Here is a 23,835-nt window from a genome sequence, read left to right as displayed (position 1 = left end):
TGCAGCAGATAATGGCCGCCGGAGTAAGGTTAAGAAAGAAGGTGGGCGGAGAGCTGAAAAGGGCGGCAGAGCTGTGTGAAATCGCACCCTTTCAGTCTCGATCCGCCCCCTCTATGACACTGTAGAGTGTCATATTTGTCATCCGGGGGGCGGAGAGGAGGTGGCGGCTTCGGATAGGCCGAAGCTGCGGCCTAAATTAAATGGCTGATGCCCAAAGGGGCTCCAGGCCGGCGCGGAAGTCCGGGAGGGAGACGGATCTGAACCGGACCCCCCCCGGATTTAAAGGCAGGATAGCGGTGGGGTATAAGCGGAAGGGGGGCCCTGTGAAGAGTCCTCCTAAGGCACCATAGAGCTGGTGCTGCCGCAGAGACAGGGCGCAGGAGTCTCTGTTGTCATGCCTGCCTGCACTCCCCCCAGCCCCAACAGGGCTGGGGTCCCTGGATTCAGGCGCAGTGTGCTGGCAGCTGCAGAGTGCTGCCTGTACAGGCCCTACCTGAGACGTTTCAACCTAATACTCCCAGAGGGGGATTAGGGAGGTGCTGTTGTCACCGTCAGGGGGCTATATCCTCGCCTCGACCTCAACCCAGAAACCAAAAGGAATTGGGGAAGGAGTGGGGTCTTGACTTCGAACCAGCACCCGAGGGGCTGGGGAAAGAGTGACATGGGGAATAGCCATCTCAACTTCAACCGTGCACCCTGAAATAAGGGGCCGAGGAAGGAGCCATGCCGGGAGTCTCGCAGAGACTCACTTTTCTTCATCTGTAATCCCGTCGATGAAAACGGAGTAAGTTTTAGGTGTGCCTCCTATGCGACACTAAGCAAAAACTGGAGAAGGCTGACGCAGTCCAGGGGTGTATACTGCAGAGGAGAAGCCACGGTTAATCTTTTTCAGATTATGCATAGTGTCGCCTCCTAGTGGACAGCAGCATAACACCCATAGTCCTGTGTCCCCCAATGAGGCGACAGAGTAAACAGGATTTTTGGTTACTTACCGTAATCTGTTTCTCGGAGCCTTCATTGGGGGACACTGCTCCCTCCCATGTTTTACAGCTTGGATTTGTGTATTTCTCTTTTAAATGTTGCTTTTCCTACTGCTTGTACACTGAATTAACTTAATGCCAGTTGGTGGGGTGTACACTGCTGGGGAGGAGCTAACTTTTTTTTTTGTGCATAGTGTCAGCAGCACACACCCATGGTTTCCTGTGTCCCCCAATGAAGTTTCCGAGAAACAGATTTTACAGTGAGTAACTAAAAATCCTGTTTTAAAAGGCTGTTTTTTACTTGATAAAGAGGCACCTGTCCGGCATTGAAACACGTTGTCCTAATAAAGACACTTCGTCATCCATCCTTTTAAAATACGTCATCAGAACATGGCCTATTGTTTTTCCATGTCCCGTTCTCGTTATTTTTGGACTCTCGTAACTTTTGATATCTAACAATTAGTAAATCGCGTCAACTGCCTCACCAAGAACTCACATCCCACTACAATAGCGGGCAATTACTTATTACTTTTTTCTCAGCGGTGAAGCAAGTTAATGCTCTGAAGACAAGTTATCCTGTTGTAGCAAATCGCAGGGGCCCATCAGAAGCCGCACTACAGATCTATGGCTGCTGATAAGAGCAGCACTTCGATCGTGGGGATCAGCGCTGGCTAATGTGTTCAGATGGTCGTAGTGTCTGACTTCTAATATACATAGACGTGAAGAATGAGGGATTCTGGGTAAAGTCGTCCTGCAGTATAAATAACGAGGCATCTTAATGTAACAGTTCTTTGTTTATCTCACACTTATTTGCATATTATCGAGGGGAAAGGACAGAATATTAACAGTGATTGCGTTAATTACACATAGACATAATGGCTGGTATAGACCTATATACTGTACAAGAGCCCTGAATGCCTCGGAGAGGAGAGAAGGGGTCACAAGGCAGACATGGCTTCCACCGCTTCTATCAGGTTCACAGCTAGGCCGTACTGGCCGTGATTTTCCGGTAGCAGTTCCACCACTTTGTCCACCAGTTTGGCGGTGGTCGGGATGGGTACATCGGTGTTCTGGAGATCTTGAGGATCCTGGAAGAGATCAGATCACAATTTAGGTAGTCATTTGCATCATCTGTCGTTCTAATTACAGGGACAGGAACTCTAGCGCCACCTATTGGGTGTAACAATTCTAAAAGTCAATATTGACTCTTTAATAAGTCTTGCCACGTGACTTAGGATGAGAAGCTGAACCGGACACTATTTGTAGACATATGCCTTCAGAGGCCGCTCACCCACCCTCTCGCTGGGTGAGAGGCCTCTGACAGTGGGGTAGGCGGTAAAGTTTTTCCATTTGGAGAGCATAAGTCAGCATAACAACACTTCTAGGCCATGCAATGCTTCTCTTGGAATTTAAAATGCCTACCTCCAATAGGTGGCATTGATGTTCCCATCTTCCATCGCTCTGTCAAGTGTTTATTTTTGTTTTGTTCTTTAATCTATCTTGTCTTGTGGTATTCATTGCCTTTTTTTCATTTGCAGTAACTACTTCAAAAAGTTGCACGCGGCTCATGAATTTTGCGGCGTCAAAAAAAAAAAGTTTTTATTTTTTGTCTTTTAACCTTTTTTGGCAACTTTTTACAGTCAATTATTTACAAATTCGGGATTACCCAACAAGAACCCTCACTAACAAGTCATAAAACTTAAACTTTTATTATAAATTAAAATAGTGGGGTAATACTAAACATGAAACATTCTGTCCCTATATTGCCTAAACTATTCTAATACAGTGTAGAGGCAATTGCCTGAATATCATTTAATGACACCCCGGGGTGTCAACACTATAAGGCAGTTTTTACTGGAGCACATGTCCCCCCTAACATGTTTCACCGCACATGCAGAGTCATCAGGGGATGGGACTATAGCCACTTTTTAAAGTCGCATATTTCACAAAAATGGTGCCAAAAAATATCAGACGTACATAAAATTCCTCCAGCGGCAGATTGGAGTACGTTTGTGACAATTTTAGCAACTTTTCACAAAAAAGTCACAAATGTTTATTTATTTTACTCACATATATAGCGCCATTAATTCCACAACACTTTACAGACATTATCATCACTGTCCCCATTGGGGTTCACAATCTAAATTACCTATCATTATGTCTTTGGAGTGTGGGAGGAAAGCGGAGAACCAGGAGGAAACCCACGCAAAATACAAGCTCCTAGGGGGGAAAAAAAATCTGATACCTGAAAACCCAAAGCACCACCCACAGTGGTGAACTTTAAAAAACAAAACAGGCGAACACATAAAAGAGTAGTTAACCCCTTTACCCCTGAGGGTGGTTTGCACGTTAATGACCAGGCCAATTTTTACAATTCTGACCACTGTCACTTTATGAGGTAATTACTCGGGAACGCTTCAATGGATCCCAATGATTCTGAGATTGTTTTTTCGTGACATATTGTACTTCATGATTGTGGAAAAATTTCTTCTATATCACTTGCGTTTATTTGTGAAAAAAATCGGAAACTTGGCGAAAATTTCGCAATTTACAAAATTTAAATTTTTATGCCCTTAAATCAGTGAGATATGTCACATAAAATAGTAAGTAAATAACATTTTTGGAACCAAAATTTTTTTTATAGCAGGGAGCTATAAGGGTTAAAAGTTGACCAGCGATTTCTCATTTTTACAACAAAATTTACAAAACCATTTTTTTAGGGACCACATCACATTTGCAGTGACTTTGAGGGGCCTTTATGACAGAAAATACCCAAAAGTGACAACATTCTAAAAACTGCACCCCTCAAAGTGCTCAAAACCACATTCAAGAAGTTTATTAACCCTTCAGGTTCTTCACAGGAATTTTTGGAATGTGGAAGAAAAAAATTAACTTAACTTTTTTCACAAAAATGTTACTTTAGACCCAAATTTTTTTATTTTCGCAGGGGTAACAGGAAAAAATGGACCCCAAAATTTGTTGTGCAATTTCCCCTGAGCACACAGATACCTCATATGTGAGGAAAAACCACTGTTTGAGCGCACAGCAGGGCTCGGAAGGGAAGGAGCGCCATTTGACTTTTTGAATGTAAAATTTGCTTGAATAATTAGCGGACGCCATGTTGTGTTTGGGGAGCCCTTGAGGTGCCTAAACAGTGGAAACCCCACACGAGTGACCCCATTTTGGAAACTAGACCCCTTAGGGAACTTATCTAGATGTGTGGTGAGCACCTTGAACCCCCAGGTGCTTCACAGAAGTTTATAACATTGAACCGTAAAAATAAAATTTTTACATTTTTTCAACAAAAATGTTTTTCAGCCCCCAATTTTGCATTTTCATGAGGGTAACAGGAGAAATTGCACCATGCAGTTTGTTGTGCAATTTCTACTGAGTAAACATATACCCCATATGTGGGGGAAAAACACTGGGCGCACGGCAGGGCTCAGAAGGGAAGGAGCGCTATTTGACTTTTTGAATGGCCAACTTATCTAGATGTGCGGTGAGCACCCAGAACCCCCAAGTGCTTTACAGACGTTTATAACATGGAGCCGTGAAAATAAAAAAATCTAACTTTTTCCACAAAAATTATGTTTTAGCCCCAATTTTTTTTATTTTCACAAGGGTAAGAGGAGAAAATGGACCCCCAAAAACTGTTTTGCAATTTCTCCTGAGTACGCCAATACCCCATATGTGGGGAAAATACAGTGTTTGGGCGCACGGCAGAGTTCAGAAGGGAATGAGCACTGTGTGACTTTTTGAATGCAAAATTGGCTGGAAGCGAGGGCGGACGCCATGTTGCGTTTGGAGAGACCCTGATGTGCCTAAATAGTGGAAACCCCCCACAAGTGAACCCATTTTGGAAACTACACCCCTCAAGGATTTTATCAAGGGGTACAGTGAACATTTTGAACCCAGAGGTACGACACAGAATTTGATAACATTAGGTCATCATACTGAATAAGTTGTCATTAGTCTTGAGCGCAAGTGCTCACTACTTGAGTTTGCATCGGGTGCTCAGGTATGCACCATGTATTGCGGATGCTCGAGTCCAAGAAAAAAAACATGCGGAGATCACTCGTGCATGGCAGGCAATCCCCGCAAGGTTTTTTTGGCCGCGAAGTATATGGAGCGGAGACTCGAGCATGTCACTCGATCACCCGCTATACTCGGTGCATACCCGAGCATCCGATTCAAACTCAAGTAGCGAGCACTTGTGCTCAACATTAGTCGCCATATCATCGTCATTTTTTTTTCTTTACTTCTGAAAAAATCCCAACACAAGCTTAACCCCAACCCTAGCCCTAGCACAACCCTAGCCCTAAAGTTTATTTTTTACGCTGTGCTTAGATGTCTTTATTCTCCCGGTCGGTGCGACTACAGAGATACCAGAATCATATGGGGTTTTTATGACTGACAGCTGTCACACACTAAAAGACACATATTTTGTAGACTAGTTTTTGCATCGCCATATTTTGAGACCTATAATTTTTCCATATTTTGGCCGACAGTCATGTAAGGGCTTGTTTTTTGCGGGACAAGTTGACGTTTTTATTGGTACCATTTTCGGGCACGTGATATTTTTTGATCGCTTTCTATTCTGACTTTTAAAAGCCAGAATAAACAAAAACCAACAATTCAGGAAATTTTTTTTTTTTTATGCCGTTCTGCGTGTGGTAAAATTGATAAGGTAGCTTTATTCTTCGTGTCAGTACGTTTACAGCGGTACCACATTTATATATTTTTTTTATATTTTGGCGCTTTTACACAAAAACTATTTTATAGAAAAAAGAATTCTTTTAGCATCGCTTTATTCTGAGAGCTATAACTTTTTTATTTTTCGGATGATGGAGCTGTATGGCGGCTTGTTTTTTGCGGGACAAGATGGCGTTTTCAGCGGTACCATTTTTATTTACATTTGTCTTTTTGATCGCGTTTTATTCCATTTTTTGTTTGGCGGTATGATGATAAAGCATCGTTTTAGGTTTCGTTTTTTTTTATCGTGTTCACTAAAGGGGTTAACTAGCAGGAAAGTTTTATAGATCAGGTCGTTCCGGACGCGGCGATACCAAATATGTGTACTTTTAGAATTTTTTTTTCTTCATAAGATTATTTATTTATGGGTACAATATATTTATTTTTTTATTTTTTTTTCTAATTATTTATTTTTTTTTTTTTCACTTTCTGACATTTTTATTACTTGTTAACATTATCCCACTATGGGACTTTCACTTTTTGCAGCCTGATCGGCTGTATAGCATAGAGAGCCGCAGCTCCTTATGCCATGCAGCCTGTCAGCGCTGCAGAGGGAGACGTTACTTTGGTTGTGCACTGCGCATGACCAAAGCAACTTCCTGCCTCCTGGTGTCCCGGAAGTTGTCATGACGACGTCGGGTCACCATGGCAACATCCGGGACCGGATTCAGACGCCGCTGGACGCCGGCAGAGAAAGTAAGTATAGCTCTTACCTCCTCTTGCCACCGGAATGCTGCGATCAAGCATTTCGGGGGTTAATGTGACCGCTCCCTGCACATAGCACCGGGTGTCAGCTGTAACAATCAGCTGACACCCGCGGGCGAAATCGCCAGGGCGTATTAATACGTATCAGGTCCATAAGGCCCAGGGCACACATACGTACTAATATGCCCTGGGCCGGAAAGGGGTTAAATAAAGGAGCAAATTAAAAAGAGGAAAAAACAAATATAGAAAAAAGGCATAAATGCATTAATGAAAAATAAATAAATTAATTCATTAATTTTTGCAGAATTTCTGGAAATCTGTGCTCCGTTAATACTTTGCATGTGTGTAGAGGTACACAATTCTGCTGCGATCACTGTGTAACAGGTGCCAATTCTGCACAGTGTGAGCCTGGCCGAAGTCTTGCTGTTGCTCACCATTGCTTTGATCCACGTGCAGAGTGTAGGCGGCAGTCTCGCCAGCAGCTCCATCCCCTCTTTTGTCTGTGTGTGTAGTAATGCATGTGCCAGCCGCTGCCCAGTGAGAACCAGGAGTTGAGAAGCTAAAACTTCTTTGTCCATAACTTGGAGGATGGCCTGTGGGACATAGAAGACTGTATCCAGCGCTCACACTGACATATGTAACACAATGGAGAGATTTCATTAAAATCTGTGCAAAAAAAGAACAATTTCTATTTGCAACCAGACAGCCAAGGGCCCTCAAATGTAAGCGGGAATTACACTGGTTGCTGTAACTGCTTCACTTTTCTTTCAAAAGAAATAATTGTTCCTTTAAGGCTTTGAACACTTAGTATCAGGCATGTGGTCGCGGCACTCCCACTAATAAGCACCAGATATGAGGTCTGTGAAGCCAGTAAGCTGCTGCCTTCACTAGCTCTCTAGTATCAGTACAGCAGACAGGAATAGTGAACTGTCAGCAGCAGCACAGCCAGCCGTATACAGTAGTTGCACAGACTATACATTACACTAGCGCTCTTCACTAGCACTCTAGTATCGGCACAGCAGACAGGAATAGTGAACTGTCAGCGGCAGCACAGGCAACCGAGTACAGTAGTTGCACAGACTCTACATTACACTAGCACTCTAGTATCAGCACAGCAGACAGAAATAGTGAAATGTCAGAAGCAGCTGCAGCACAGCCATCCGTGTACAGTAGTTGCACAGACTCTACAATACACTAGCTCTCTTCACTAGCTCTCTAGTATCAGTACAGCAGACAGGAATAGTGAACTGTCAGCAGCAGCACAGCCAGCCGTATACAGTAGTTGCACAGACTATACATTACACTAGCGCTCTTCACTAGCACTCTAGTATCGGCACAGCAGACAGGAATAGTGAACTGTCAGCGGCAGCACAGGCAACCAAGTACAGTAGTTGCACAGACTCTACATTACACTAGCTCTCTGCACTAGCACTCTAGTATCAGCACAGCAGACAGAAATAGTGAAATGTCAGAAGCAGCTGCAGCACAGCCATCCGTGTACAGTAGTTGCACAGACTCTACAATACACTAGCTCTCTTCACTAGCTCTCTAGTATCAGTACAGCAGACAGGAATAGTGAACTGTCAGCAGCAGCACAGCCAGCCGTATACAGTAGTTGCACAGACTATACATTACACTAGCGCTCTTCACTAGCACTCTAGTATCGGCACAGCAGACAGGAATAGTGAACTGTCAGCGGCAGCACAGGCAACCGAGTACAGTAGTTGCACAGACTCTACATTACACTAGCTCTCTTCACTAGCACTCTAGTATCAGCACATCAGACAGAAATAGTGAAATGTCAGAAGCAGCTGCAGCACAGCCATCCGTGTACAGTAGTTGCACAGACTCTACAATACACTAGCTCTCTTCACTAGCACTCTAGTATCAGCACAGCAGACAGGAATAGTGAACTGTCAGCGGCAGCACAGCCAGCCGTGTACAGTAGTTGCACAGACTCTACAATACACTAGCTCTCTTCACTAGCTCTCTAGTATCAGTACAGCAGACAGGAATAGTGAACTGTCAGCAGCAGCACAGCCAGCCGTATACAGTAGTTGCACAGACTATACATTACACTAGCGCTCTTCACTAGCACTCTAGTATCGGCACAGCAGACAGGAATAGTGAACTGTCAGCGGCAGCACAGGCAACCGAGTACAGTAGTTGCACAGACTCTACATTACACTAGCTCTCTTCACTAGCACTCTAGTATCAGCACATCAGACAGAAATAGTGAAATGTCAGAAGCAGCTGCAGCACAGCCATCCGTGTACAGTAGTTGCACAGACTCTACAATACACTAGCTCTCTTCACTAGCACTCTAGTATCAGCACAGCAGACAGGAATAGTGAACTGTCAGCGGCAGCACAGCCAGCCGTGTACAGTAGTTGCACAGACTCTACAATACACTAGCTCTCTTCACTAGCTCTCTAGTATCAGTACAGCAGACAGGAATAGTGAACTGTCAGCAGCAGCACAGCCAGCCGTATACAGTAGTTGCACAGACTATACATTACACTAGCGCTCTTCACTAGCACTCTAGTATCGGCACAGCAGACAGGAATAGTGAACTGTCAGCGGCAGCACAGGCAACCGAGTACAGTAGTTGCACAGACTCTACATTACACTAGCTCTCTTCACTAGCACTCTAGTATCAGCACATCAGACAGAAATAGTGAAATGTCAGAAGCAGCTGCAGCACAGCCATCCGTGTACAGTAGTTGCACAGACTCTACAATACACTAGCTCTCTTCACTAGCACTCTAGTATCAGCACAGCAGACAGGAATAGTGAACTGTCAGCGGCAGCACAGCCAGCCGTGTACAGTAGTTGCACAGACTCTACAATAAACTAGCTCACTTCACTAGCTCTCTAGTATCAGCACAGCAGACAGGAATAGTGAAATGTCAGTGGCAGCACAGCCCGCCGTGTACAGTAGTTGCACAGACTCTACAATACACTAGCTCTCTTCACTAGCTCTCTAGTATCAGCACAGCAGACAGGAATAGTGAAATGTCAGAAGCAGCTGCAGCACAGCCAGCCGTGTACATTAGCTGAACAGACTCTACCTTAACAAAATAGGACATTTTTAATCAAGATTATTAGCAAAGTTGCCTAATTTTGCATTGATGAAGCAAATCTTAAAAAATGTTTTTCCTTTAACCCATAATCCAAACATCTGGAATCCTATCTTGTCACAAAAAATAAAGTCTCAACTGCACAGTGCAACTACCCAAAGTCACCACCAGGTGGTGCCAATGCCACCCGCTGCTTCTTACCTCTTCTGCAAGATGGTCAAAGCCGTAGTTGTACAGCTCGCACACGTAATGTCGCTGCAGCGTGTCTTCGTTCACTTGAAGTTGTGGTGCCAGCTCCACGGCGAGGATCGGCCAATCCAGCGACTTCTGCTCCAAGTCCGATTTGGCTTCTTCTGTCTTCACTGTAATCTGAGACTGGAACTGCGCCTGGACGGCAGCACTGATCAGCTTCATTAAAAACTGTGAGGAGACAGAAGGTAACAGTACGTACCGACTCACCATTTCCTATGGGTTTATCAATTACTCGTCATAAGACAGATGTCCGGGGCCGCACTGTGGGCGCATACCTGCTGTCGTAGGCTGACTAGACTAGGATCCATGTCTCCACTGGGTAACAGCTGAATAGATGTTAGATCTTTGAAGAAGGCATTTTTCCCCTGTAGTACAAGATAAGAAACTTACTGGTCTTGTGATGCAATGGCCCTAGAATAATCTCCAGATTAATACTTTAATGAATAACTAAATAAATATTAGGAAGATGAGGCTGGTGTATTTACTTATAACCTTGAAAATTTGTAATTCTTCGTGTCAACCACCTGGCGGCAGCAGCATACATCCATGGTTTCCTTGTTCCTCAATGAAGCGCCCAAGAAAGACTAACTCCATACTATGGTCCCAAGATCCAGTGAAGAACTAACCATCACAGTCCCTTTTAGAGGAATTTATAGCTGCTGGATAATTGTGAGAGCGCCCCTCATTTCCACAGGTATTTGGATGGAAGGAGACTGTCACAAAAACTTGTTAGTGCCCATTGATCTGCAGAGATCAATAACAACTATGGGCATAGTATTACTGTGCAGGATTAGTGCAGTTAGCAGCTCCGCAGGGGCGGGTCGACGACAACTGAGCATGCTCCAGCTTGTCACTATGTTAGAGCTGATAAAAAAAGACCCTGATCGATTTTTAGAAATTTACAAAATGTGACATTATCTATAAAATCAAAACTAAAAATTACACACTTTATTAAGAAAAATGATGTAACATATCTATAAAAATCATAGGTGCTTAAAGGGGGTTTCTCATCATGAATCTTCAGGAGCACCGTACTCCCCTGCCCAGCTTCTTGGGGGATGGTGCGCTCTTATAGACTGAACGTTCAGTCCGGTAGCATAGCTGAGTTGTCCCAAAACTTCCAGTTCTCCAATGCTGCAAAAACTGAGCTTCAGAAGAGTATAGGGACACGGAGGATGACCGGATCTAGCGATCTTCAGAGCAAAGCTTGCAAGCTCTATAGGAAAGAGCTAGTAAGCACTATGCTCTTTGCCTCGGAAACCATCTCTGACCAACTCTGCAGTCTCTTAGGCAATGAGGGCTAAAGCCTTGTTCTGAAGCTCCATAGATTTACACTGTAAAAGCAACTTTCGGCTCACACATAGACTCCAGTGTGATCCGGTAAGTCGGAATAGCTGTCCCATGACCCAGAAAAGGACCGTAGCAGCGCTATAAACTAATGAAGATAGTGATCGGTGAGTATATTACAAAGGTTTAGGCAATAAAAAGTTTGGTAGGAATGCTTCTTTAATAATGATCCAGCAAAGGTCGTAAACTGTCACAGTCTCAGTTCAGAGTAAGCAGTCGTGTGTGTAGATGAGGAATAACACTATTTATGGCCTTTGTACAACTTGTATCCCGCATTTTTCTCCCTCTAATTTTCAGTTGTCTCTGAGCTAGTGGATGGAGACTAGCGTCTATGATGTCTCCCATACACAGCACACACCGACATGAAGGATTCCTGTTTTCTTGTCTGTAAGAGGTTTAGGTTCACATACAGCAGCAGAATGGAGCAGATTATACAGCAGTACTGAGCAGTGTAGATGTGATTCCATCACTGGGGTGAGAACAGCAGCTCAGTGTTTGTTTGCATTGCTCTTACCCTAATCCTCCCTCCTCCTGATCTCCTCACCGTGAATTTCAATAGACAACTGTAATCTGATCTCTCAGTAAGTTGGCAGTCCGTCTTGTATTGAGTTAGACATATTTTATCTTTTTCCAGAATGGATGATAAAATTCAAGAGGCGGGGGAGGGCTTTAAGAAGTGGCTCATAAGTGAAGAAACATATTTCTATGCTAAGATACAAGTTTTGCTTGACTTTGGAGTTATGTAAAGCTTGTTGACCATGACAATCGTATCATTTTAGCTCTCACATGTTCCAGTCTAATAGACAAAGTTAGAAAGAAACTGCAGCTGCGTCTCCCTCCTCTCTGGCTTATGCTTAAGGAATGAAATATATCAAAAAGCGGCTTCTCACCATGACACACCCGGCCTGAATCAGAGACGTATATCTCACCTTACTGTCGAAGAGAGCGAGAGGTTTAGCGGACTTGAGGGAGAAGTGCATGATGGCGTACATGATGACGCACAGCACAAACTGGTGTTCTACTAAAGGATAGTGAATGTGCTTCTGCTCCAGAGCGAGCTCCACGATAGAGCTGGGACCCTCCACCGACATCCACGCGTCTTCTACCTCCAGCAATGGGGGAGACATCTCCTCGCTGCTGACATCGGCCTGAAGACGAGAAAGTTACAAGAGCGGATACACAGAACCCATCTACCACCGGCCAGCCATCTACTGGATCATCCAACAACTACCAGAAGTGCCGATTGCTTCTTAATGTACAAGACTGATAGTTACCTCCATCATTGTCTGCAAGAGGTCGTAACAACTTCCTAGGAAGGTGGTCATCGAGGTATCGCTCATGCCCACATCCTACGCAGTGCGAGGAAATGACAGTCAATCACATGTATGGGAACTGAATATAATCACACATCCATAATCACGATAACGGGAGATCGGAAATCCACTGGGGGTCCGGGGTCACACGTTCAATCTTTAATAGCATCTTTTGCCACATCATGGACATTATATGGGGCGGCAGCGCACGTGAGCGTCCAATTCTTCATTCAAATGGGGTACTAGCGACCTTTATTATTGTGATTGGTGGTGATAATTTTCTATTACCAGAATACCCCTTTAAGCTCCATACACCAGCAATGTCAGCTGTACCTACCCGTCTACACAACCGATCTTTTGGCGATTTCCCAACCTAAATAGAAAAAAATAAAAATAAATAAATTGGCAGCAGACGTGTGAGACACTAACAGAGTGGGAGCGAGACGCTCTTCTGATAATACATGTGCTCACCTTATCCATTAGATAAGCGGCGGCTGAGAAGCGTTTAATAATAAAGGTATTCCACATCATCAGGGACAGCCCTAAAATACAAGAACGGGACAATAATACACTCCTATCACAAAGGCAAAGACCTGCGGATAAATGTACGATTGGGTGGGGAATCCACACTGCCCCCGACAATTGGGTCCTCTGTCTGTCCTGTGAACGGTACTGAGCATGCACGACCACCGCTCCATTCACAACATCAGAGGTGGTCCCACACGAGCACTACAGCTCCAATAGGTGGTCATATGGGGGACACAGGATCGGTAGGCGTCCTAGCAGTCATAACCCCCCAATCGAATATATATCACCCATCCTGAGCATAATTTTAACACCCCTCTAAAGACTGATGACTTTCTCTGCCACTTACCAAACTGCACGTGAGCATTACTAATGTTCTTTAGATGATCCACGGACCGGACCAGAAAATGAGCTTCCTGGAAGGACAGAGCAGAAATCTGGTGACCACATGCTTGTCATACTTGTACACAATATATACTCGGCATCTTCCAGCAACTGCGGACTCTGCCTTCTAGCAGCAAAAGAATTAAAGGGATGGTCCAGGCACACGGTATTGATGACCTATCTGCAGATAAGCAATACCGAATGCCCGGACAACCCCTTTAAGTACGGACTTATCAGTGCAGATGAGACAAGCTGTCACCTCAGGGTCTTTGTTCCACTGAACCATATACTCCCAGCAGCAGTGAGCAAGCAACACGTCCAGATCCAAACTACATGGGAAATGCTGGTACACCGAATACAGCAGATCTACGACTGACAGGAAACAAACATAATATATTCATCAATGGAGACGATACCGCAGCCATTTCCAGCATTAAGTAATGTACTGCCCCTGCTCGCTCCTCCCCTCCATTTGTGGCTTTCTTACAGTCAAGAAATTTATAGGAGCCGGCAATAGACTGAGACCATAGAAGACAAACGGAGCAACATTTTTAATTAAACCTAATTGCAAAAATTGATTTAAGCCAAAAAATAAATTTTTAAAGTGTATAAAAAATGGCTCCAAAAAGGTGTCCATATCCTTTAATAAGTGCATAAAGAACTGCTTACATGTTGTGTCCATCTCAAGCCCTTACACTTTGTACCAATGGACTAATCGCTTTAAAAACCCGAAGTCTACATGCAGCTTTTATTGTTTGTTTTTTTACCATACCAAAAAATCCTGGATTTGTCACCTCACATTGTGCTGGGATTCCTCATGCTGCACAGAAATGCTTATACAAGTTGTCGCTTACCTCCCAGCCCCCATCTACACATACTCAGCAGTAGCAGTGAAAGGATCATATACTTAAAAGGATATTTTCAACTTCCTAAATTGCTTTACTTAGACAGCATGAAAAAATAAACAAGTTTGCAACTGACTTGCTTTTTCTACCTGCTGCCATTCTCCTGCAATGAAAGCTTTTGTCTTTTATAGTGCAGAGCTCATGTCCATAGAGCCAAGTCAAGTATGTCCAGTAGTTACATTTAAAATCAGATGACTTTTTATTATTGTTTTGTTTTAAACAATACAACAAATAACAAACAAAAGCACCCCAACCCCTCTCTCATCTCTGGACATTGTAAACTCCCAACATACATAGGACAGACCATCATTACAGAGGTTAACTCTTAACATACAAGCCACTTCTCTCCAGCCCATTGATATTTATACAGCTGTTTTCTCCTCACCGCACTACCCTTCCTTTTACCTCTACCCACTCCCTGTCCCTACCACACCATCCCTCCGTCTCTTCCCCTCTCCCACCCGCATGCTCAGTAGAGTAGGGACGAGTCCAGCCCCTGAAACACAGGTCACTGATTATGCTTCATTTCGGGGTTGGGGTAGAGACTTGTTTCAGTTTCCTAGCATGCCCCCCAAAAAATAAAGCAGTTATATAGCATAGTGAGGGAATGGTGGGGAATTTTTAATTAAAGTATATTAGAAAAGAGATTAGATTATGACATAAAATAGAACAATATTTAGGATTAAAATAAATGTTAGTTTCAGAGCACCCCTTTAAGTCTCTCTTAATCCTTTGTATGTGCATGGATTAAGATTGTAGTCGTATAAATATCATCCTGCATTTGCTCGTACAAATTAATGGCGTCTATCCAGTTACCTTGAGTTTCCTCCTTGGCATCTTCTGATTTTGGGGTCTCCATAATAGCCACGGCCATATTGCTGGTCTCCCCTGGCTCCTGTGCACGGTGCTCCTCAGAGTCCCTCCTCTCCCGGGCAAGCTTTAACATCCCAGGGCAAATGTCTTGTTTAAACACCCACTTGGCCACGGTGTCCGCAACGCCGCCTGGAGACAAGACATAGCGAGGATTATAATACATTATATAATTATAGGAGAGCCAAGTGATAAATTACCGATTCCGTTCACCTTTCCCCCCTTCCAGAAGCTTCTTAATGGAGAGTTTCCCGAGCGGCTCCACCTGCAGGGAGGATACTTTACACGTCTTCTTCAGGCCCTTACAGTGCAGCAGGGTCTGGAGGATAAGACAGTCTTCCAGCTGCTTCAATAAGAGTTTCCAGTACTCCGTGTCCAGGGACAGCGCTTCCCAGGAGTCTGTCATGGACTCGCCATCATCCTCCTGCAATAATTTCAGAAACTAGGAGATCTAATGTCAGGTCGGTGGGAACGAGTGGACACGACTTATGTATAAATGGTATTTTATTTGCAGTAAAGAGGTGCACAGCCTGAGAGCTAACAGGAAGGCAGCAGGATTGAGAAGATAGCCATAAGAGCATGGCATGTGGAGGCTGGCTAGAATACAGAAGGGCTTATTCTAAAGACACAAGAGCATAATAATGACAATAATGGGCATAGCCTTCACCAACGTAATTAATTCTAAGTGCACCCAGCAGACCCCTCTTATGTGACCAATAAAAGAGTACACCTGTGCATAAGCTATTGGCAATGGAAATGGTGCACTTACCTTCTTCTCTGCCAGGGTGTTGGTGATGTTGGCAGCCACGGAGTGCCCAACATGGGCAGACAATAATGCAGCTCCATTGCTGGTTGACTGGACACATGCAGTTCGCATCTGCTGCCACCAGGGGGAGACAGACTGCAAATCCCAAGTCTCATCTATGGCCACTAACGGGGAAAAAAATAGCGGTTGCTCTAATGTGTCCCCCAATACAGAACCTCGTCTAGAGGGGAATATCTGGAACGCTGCACCCCGTGCATTACCCAGTCCCTGGTAACAACCTTCATACTCCTGACCGTACAGAATCATCACCCTTATATTTGTGGCACTAGATTACCCATCTGTTATTTTTATCAATTATTATTACTCCCCATCTGCCAGGTTTCTCACAGAAAAGAAAAATTTCTCCAAAACGTTCCTTCTCCTGAAATACAAAATGAGTGAACCTTGGCTGTGAATCTTCGCGGTGCAGCCCCTTCTGCCGGCACCCACCTTTCATGCTGCTTAGTCGGGACAACATGTTATGGAGGCAGCACAGGGACTGCGTGTTCTCCAAGATCTCCCTCTCCTTCCAGAGCCAGACTTTGACAAGTAGAGACTGCGACAAGACACAAACAGTGAGGACGCCATTAAATGCTGAGACTCCGCCCGGTCTGTGATCCATTTACCCACTGTGCAGGGCAACTGCAGCCAGATCTACTCGATTGAATGGTGTCGGCTGTAGTTGGCTGCACAGCTGTGTGGTAGGGATGAACCGTCCAGGAACAAAAAACAGTATAAGGGATGACCAGCAAAATGGGCACTGCAGCCGCTTTATTGTATGAATGGATGGGGGTCCCACAGGCCCCACCCTGCTGATCATAGCGGTGTGAACAGCCACTTGAGTTTCCACAGCGCTTACATTGCACCGAGCTGCAACACCGTCAGTTGACTATAAAGCACATGTCGTACCAGTAATAGCTGCGGGCCGAGTCCTGCCTTCTCCAAGGTCTCGCACATCTCCTGCGTAGAGCATTCGCCATGGAGACACTTCCAAAAAAAGAAGCTTCCTGTGCAAAACACAATGATTCATAGTCACACGGAGCACAGCCGCCATTCACGCTGCATAACAATCGTGTACAAGGAGAAGTACAGAATTACATGGGAGTATGGGAAACTATATATACACCTGCAGAGGCTCCGAAGAGAGGTTTAAAGGAGTATAATCCCAGACACTACGGCAGGTCTGGCTGTCCGGCTACTGGGTATAGAGGTGCCCTGACTCTTGAAAGAAGAGTTGGGCATATTGAATTCCAACATTCCCGATCCTTTGTTCTCGCTCCGTATTCGCTTCGCCATATTTAGAGCACTTGCACGCTGGGACAAGCAGCTACTGCATGGCTACCATATGGCCAAGCAATGAGTGTATGGCCACCATATGGTCTACAAACTTTGCAATTGTGGAGAATAGTAACTGCGAATAATAGATGAATTCTGGTAAAAGCTTCTCTTCTATTAGGATCAGTCAGCCCTTCCTAGGGCTGCCGGGGATCTGCTCACCTAATGCAATGTATTCCTCGTCACTTATCTTCTTCACATTAATAATCTCCGGCTCACACTCCAGGTACTCCAGGAATGCCCTCACTGGTAACACTCGGTGTTCATCGTCGGCAAAGCGGACGCCGGTTCTAGTGTGTTCCTGCCTGTAGTTCCGGATTAGAGTCTGTATCTTTGTCAGCTCATCCTCCTCCAGTCTCAGCAGCAGCGCCAGATCCTAGGGGGAAAACTAAGCAGTAAAGACTGACCCATGACACACACACATAGGCCCTAAAGTCACCGTACACACTGTGGCTGTTCAGGGTCTTTTTATTTTTTACACCTCAAAAGGGGTATTCCAGCTGCAAATGTGAGGCCGTCACCGGTGGGACCCTCAACTGCAGTGAGGAGGAAACTGAATGAATCTCTCGTATTAGACTAAATTCACACATGTCAAATCCAATACCTTTTATTATAAGATCCATGGAAGAAATCTACTTCGAAATCTGCAGCATTAACTAAGTTCAGTGTGACTAGATAACATGGTGCTAATCGGTCTGCTTTTTTTTGCAGATTCCTCAGACATGAGTAACCCACTTCTTGGTTTTGCACAGATATTTGCTCTGTTCGCAGGATTTTTTTTTTCTAGCATGTGAATGAGGTTTGTGGAAACTTCATGCGCAGGGTTTACATTATCACCAGATGCAACGTGTGTGAACTGTGTGTGGTTGGGAGGGGACTGGGATCTCATTTTATTGGTTTGTCCTCCCCATATTGCTAAAATACCCCTTTAAAAGCAAAATCGCTTTATTTCAGGATATTCATGAATATGCAAATTGTCTCTTCAGAGAGGAAGAGGACTAGAACTCTAGTGCCACCACGCTGCTTCTAGAGTTCTAGTCCTCTTCCTCTCTGAAGAGACAATTTGCATATTTAATTTCCCAGAGGAGCATGCATGGCGTACAAGTCTTCTCACTTTGACATTCTCACTCTCCTTGATTTAAAAAAAGCAAAGAAAAAAAAAAATTATTAAAACTGATCCAGTACATTTTTTGTCTATTACTTACTTTGGTAGAAGGTGAGGCATTGGTTTCCAGTGAGTCGGTGCTGATATTTTGCACGGATAAGTAAAGATGAAGAAGCTTTAGTTTGTTCTCGCAAAACCCAAGCAGACCCTCGTCCACGTACTCCACCTCTGCAGGGAAATAAGCACTGTGTGAGGGCGGATTTGTTGGGTATGGGTGCATGTCTATTATCATATAGACACGAGTTGTCAATGTCAGACTGGTACCTTGAGTCCGGAGAGAGTCCAGCAAGGTCTGTGTGACGCTGGTCAGGCAGGGGAGGGGGACGCGCTCGCTGGCCAGGAGGCTTTCCAAGGCCTAAGGATGAGAAAATCAACATTATGTCAATTTTCCCAGTGTATTAAAGCAAAAGACACAGAAGACTCCAGAGAACTTCAAAAAAAAAAAAAAAAAGAGACCAAAGACCTTACCTGTTTCTTAGTGGCGGGATATTTAATATCGAGGAGAATCTCCTTTGCTTCAGCTTCTAAGCGTTCTACAATATAAGAAGTTAATTAGTAAAAATAAAATGTATAATTAATAACGTCTTATCAAACTTTGCACTGAGTAATTCCATAATTTATCAATATTTTCGCTCAAAATCTCAGGATTTAGCTATTGATTATAATTTGCTCATTGCATATAATTTCTACACTGAATTCAGTAGGACAGTAGCTCCCTCTAGTGGTGACTGCAGGCAGGCAGAATTTTACCATTTATTGGGGTAGTTCTAACTTTAGACGCAAATATACAGAATATGTTCTACATGTCTGATATATGTGTATCCCAGCGATGGGGTCTTCAGCTATCACCAGATATGGAGTCTCACAAACCAATTCTGTCTGATAAGGTGGCTGACACATGAGGCTGAAAGGATAAATAGAGAGGCGGCCACCACAACAAATTTCACTTTAAAAGTTCTTTAAGATTTATGGCAAATCCACAGGCATAAATATCTGATAGAAGGGATCTCTCCAGCAACTTTCAAGAGAGCGGAGGCGGCTGGTGGAGGTGTGGGCTGCCCTTTAATGGTCCCCTTATCGGAGGTGGCTGGTGGAGGTCTGTGTTTCACCCTTTTATGGTCCCCTGATCGGAGGCGGCGAGTGGAGGTGTGCACCGCCCTTTTATGGACCCCAGATCGGAGGTGGCTGGTGGAGGTGTGTGCCGCCCTTTTATGGTCCCCCGAGCCGAGGTGGCAGGTGGAGGAGTGTGCCGCCCTTTAATGGACCCCTGATCGGAGGCGGCTGGTGGAGGTGTGCACCGCCCTTTTATGGACCCCTGATCGGAGGCGGCGAGTGGAGGTGTGCACCGCCCTTTTATGGACCCCTGATCGGAGGTGGCTGGTGGAGGTGTGTGCCGCCCTTTTATGGTCCCCCGAGCCGAGGTGGCTGGTGGAGGAGTGTGCCGACCTTTTATGGTCCCCTGAGCGGTGGAGGCTGGAGGAGGTGTGTGCCACCCTGTTATGGTCCCCTGATCAGAGGTGGCTGGTGGAGGTGGGTGCCGCCCTTTTATGGTCCCCCGAGCCAAGGTGGCTGGTGGAGGAGTGTGCCGACCTTTTATGGTCCCCTGAGCGGTGGAGGCTGGAGGAGGTGTGCGCCACTCTGTTATGGTCCCTGATCAGAGGTGGCTGGTGGAGGTGTGTGCCGCCCTTTTATGGTCCCCCGAGCCGAGGTGGCTGGTGGAGGAGTGTGCCGACCTTTTATGGTCCCCTGAGCAGTGGAGGAGGTGTGTGCCACCCTGTTATGGTCCCCTGATCAGAGGTGGCTGGTGGAGGTGGGTGCCGCCCTTTTATGGTCCCCCGAGCTGAGGTGGCTGGTGGAGGAGTGTGCCGACCTTTTATGGTCCCCTGAGCGGTGGAGGCTGGAGGAGGTGTGTGCCACCCTGTTATGGTCCCCTGATCGGAGGTGGCTGGAGGAGGTGTGTGCCGCCCTTTTATGGTCCCCCGAGCTGAGGTGGCTGGTGGAGGAGTGTGCCGACCTTTTATGGTCCCCTGAGCGGTGGAGGCTGGAGGAGGTGTGTGCCACCCTGTTATGGTCCCCTGATCAGAGGTGGCTGGAGGAGGTGTGTGCCGCCCTTTTATGGTCCCCTGAGCGACACTCTTTGATTCAATTTCTCATGTTTGCATTTAGATTTTTAGTTCTTTAAAATATCAGAATAGAATATATTTACCGTGATTTGGGGCTTTGGCCTTTAGCAATGTGGACAGCTTCTTCACTAAATGCAGATCTTTTGCCCTTTCACATTTTTTATCACTGGAAAAGAAATTACAGATTTCATCCCGGTACAATGCGCCCATCATGTATACTGTAGTCCCACATCTCAGTGCACCATCTTAGACAACCACATCTTGACAGAGAAGCAGTGAGTGTTACGGTTTATTTTTGGGCGTAAATCTAGAAATCTTTGAGTCCCGCTCATTTCACTAGTCCAGCAGGATTAGTGAGCCTCTTCTCAAGACAGATACCTGACCAGGCGAGCTGCTATAATATCTCTTGAGTGTAATTAAAGGTAAGGTCCAAGCCTGGCTGTTATCCCGTGTACCTGTCCTGAAATACACGGACACATTACAAGCTCAGCTGCATTATTAACCCCTTACCGACTACAAATGCAGCTTTTTAAGGTAACCTTCAAGGAGTTTTAATTCTATGATAGCTTGTTTTCACGGCTCTGCAACTCTTTCAGGATCATTCTCTGCCACCTTAGGGCTGATGCACTATTTAAAGGGAATGTGTCACCCCCTGGGTGATATCAGACCTCTACTATGGGCATACAGGTGATAGAAAAGTACATCTATACTTACCTGTATGGCCCATAGCAGAGGTCTGATTGCAGAGAAATCTAGTTTTATAAAGTCTGTTTTCCAGAGGCTTGGCGTCTGGGGGACGCCAAGCAAACTCCTCCTATCTGCTTACTATTCCCCTAAAACGCCACCTCTGTGCTAAATTACCATATTCCCCCCCTCCCCTGCACATCACAGGACCCTGTGACAGGCCCTGTGCCGTGCCCTGCTCTGCCTCCCCTCTCGCGCATGAGCAAAGCGCCGCTCCCATGGAGTGCGCTTTGTTTCCCTCCGGTCCCGTTTGGCTGCGTACTGCCAGCGGAGCGGAAGTCTCAGTGACTCACTGTCGCTTGCGCAATACAAGGCTGCGGAGCAGTACGCAGCCAGACGGGGCCAGAGAGAAACAATGTGTATGCGCAGGAGGGGAGGCAGCGCAAGGCACGGCACAGGGCCTGTCATAGGGTCCTGTGACGTGCAGGGGAGGGGGGAATATGGTAATTTAGCACAGAGGCGGCGTTTTAGGGGAATAGTAAGCAGTTGGGAGGGGTTTGCTTGGTGTCCCCCAAACGCCAAGCCTCTGGAAAACAGACTTTATAAAACCAGATTGCTCTGCAATCAGACCTCTGCTATGGGCCATACAGGTAAGTATAGATGTACTTTTCTATCACCTGTCTGCCCATAGTAGAGGTCCAATATCGCCCAGGGGGGGTGACAGAGTCCCTTTAACCCTTTTATTGCTCAAAGAGGCTCACCCTGCTTTTAATTTGGGTCCTAGTGACACATTTTTGGACTGAATGACTCCTGCAAACTTAGTGGAGTATTAGAAAAAGCATGTGTTATCATGCCACAGGGAATAACGTATTAGCATGCAGAAGTATGCGGCTATATTTAAAAAAAAAAAATAAAAGTGTACATAAGTCAACCCTAGTCCTGAAAAACTGCTAAATATGTTACTTAACCCAAGACTAGACTGCACCCTGCAAACAAGAATATACAGAAAAACAGACGTAGAGTTTTGTATGGAGGTTTGCAGCGCGCGTCACCAGGGCAGAGGCTCTCCTCTCCTGGGTAACAGTAGCTGTCCACTTACCTGAGCGCCAGATGGAACGGGATGTTGACGGTCCTGACATTCCCAGACACAGGGTCTATCAGACAGATCTGATAGGTCTGCGGCTGCCAGCCTTGGCTTGTCACATTATTTAAACCCATGATCTTATACCCAGGATACAGCAATCTACAAGAGAGAGAATCCAGTTAGTCTTGTTTGCATACTTTCTTCCCATGGAGAAGGGACATTTTTTTAAGTTCCCACTCTCTTCCCTCAAAAAATGTAATAAAAAGCTATCTTATTATTTTGAGGTGCATTCAATGTTATTAGTGATGAGCGAGCGTGCGCGTTTAACCCTTTAAACGAGTGCGCTCGGGTACTCGCCGAGTAGTTTCGGCATGCTCGGCTTCTCTGTTTGATCCACTGTGGCTGCATGTATCGCGGCTGTTAAGCCGTGACACATGCATGGATTGCCTGTTTTTTAGGCAATCCATGCATGTGTCACGGCTTAACAGTCGCGACACATGCAGCCGCGGCGGATCAGAGAAGCCGAGAACGCTCGCTCATCACTAAATCACTATAAAGAACACTAAAAATTACAGAAAGATTACATGCCTTCACAGAGCCCCATTGGCAAAATAAAGTCCCAAACCATTTTATTTTATTTATTTTTTACAAAGTTTTTGTTAAGGCTTAAAGTTTCCATACACAAGTTTGTTACGGCCGTGATCACACTGACCTGAAGGATCATGATACCCGGTCATTTTTACAGCACGACAACACGTCGTAGATTAAAGAATCCCAAAAACAATGGCGGCATTACATTTTGTTTACCACTTCACCCCATTTGGATTTTTATTTCCCTTGTTTCAGTACTTTAACTGGTAAAGTGAATGATGTAATTTAAATGGAAGGAGAGAAAAGTCGGCTCTTCCCCTGCAGACTACACCAGTGTAGGTTAGTATCATGTAGGAGGCAGACACCGGACTAAACCAGTTTAGATTAGTGTCATGTAGAAGGCAGACACCGAACTGCACCAGTGTAGGGTAATGTCACGTAGGAGGAAGAGACCAGACTACACCAGTGTAGGCTAGTGTCAAGTAGGAGGCAGACACCGGACTACACCAGTGTAGGCTAGTGTCAAGTAGGAGGCAGACACCGGACTACACCAGTGTAGGCTAGTGTCACGTAGGAGGCAGACACCGGACTACACCAGTGTAGGCTAGTGTCACGTAGGAGGCAGATACCGGACTACACCAGTGTAGGTTAGTGTCACGTAGGAGGCAGACACCGGACTACACCAGTGTAGGTTAGTGTCAAGTAGGAGGCAGACACCGGACTACACCAGTGTAGGTTAGTGTCATGTAGGAGGCAGACACCGGACTAAACCAGTCTAGTTTAGTGTCATGTAGGAGGCAGACACCGGACTAAGCCAGTGCAGGTTAGCGTCATGTAGGAGGCAGACACCGGACTAAACCAGCTTAGTTTAGTGTCATGTAGGAGGCAGACACCGGACTAAGCCAGTGTAGGTTAGTGTCATATATGAGGCAGAC

The 23,835-nt window shown here is 45.4% G+C and overlaps 1 protein-coding gene across 3 annotated transcripts in view; it reads right to left on the bottom strand.

The window, feature by feature from the left end:
• Positions 1-1,759: 1,759 nt before the first annotated feature.
• Positions 1,760-23,835, bottom strand: part of RAB3GAP2 (RAB3 GTPase activating non-catalytic protein subunit 2) — a 68,738-nt gene continuing 46,662 nt past the window's right edge. For 2 of the 3 annotated variants that reach the window (XM_073671912.1, XM_073671911.1), the window contains exons 15-35: positions 22,325-22,468; positions 20,625-20,707; positions 18,887-18,951; positions 18,683-18,773; positions 18,459-18,586; positions 17,416-17,629; positions 16,828-16,925; positions 16,369-16,474; positions 15,883-16,043; positions 15,327-15,555; positions 15,060-15,245; positions 13,598-13,710; positions 13,304-13,370; positions 12,901-12,971; positions 12,767-12,802; positions 12,391-12,465; positions 12,046-12,264; positions 10,045-10,134; positions 9,719-9,937; positions 6,872-7,030; positions 1,760-2,068 (exon numbers count right to left, since the gene is read on the bottom strand). In XM_073671912.1, coding sequence (XP_073528013.1) covers positions 1,919-2,068; positions 6,872-7,030; positions 9,719-9,937; positions 10,045-10,134; positions 12,046-12,264; positions 12,391-12,465; positions 12,767-12,802; positions 12,901-12,971; positions 13,304-13,370; positions 13,598-13,710; positions 15,060-15,245; positions 15,327-15,555; positions 15,883-16,043; positions 16,369-16,474; positions 16,828-16,925; positions 17,416-17,629; positions 18,459-18,586; positions 18,683-18,773; positions 18,887-18,951; positions 20,625-20,707; positions 22,325-22,468 — 2,704 coding nt within the window. In that variant the 3' untranslated portion in view covers positions 1,760-1,918. The remainder of the gene's footprint in view (positions 2,069-6,871; positions 7,031-9,718; positions 9,938-10,044; positions 10,135-12,045; positions 12,265-12,390; positions 12,466-12,766; positions 12,803-12,900; positions 12,972-13,303; positions 13,371-13,597; positions 13,711-15,059; positions 15,246-15,326; positions 15,556-15,882; positions 16,044-16,368; positions 16,475-16,827; positions 16,926-17,415; positions 17,630-18,458; positions 18,587-18,682; positions 18,774-18,886; positions 18,952-20,624; positions 20,708-22,324; positions 22,469-23,835) is intronic. The other variant, XM_073671913.1, reaches the window with a different exon arrangement.

The sequence above is a fragment of the Phyllobates terribilis genome, unplaced genomic scaffold (assembly GCF_046119375.1).
Source record: "Phyllobates terribilis strain yellow unplaced genomic scaffold, ASM4611937v1 Scaffold_3__8_contigs__length_932513732, whole genome shotgun sequence".
Classification (NCBI taxonomy): domain Eukaryota; kingdom Metazoa; phylum Chordata; class Amphibia; order Anura; family Dendrobatidae; genus Phyllobates; species Phyllobates terribilis.
This window is presented reverse-complemented; position numbering and strand designations above follow the sequence as displayed.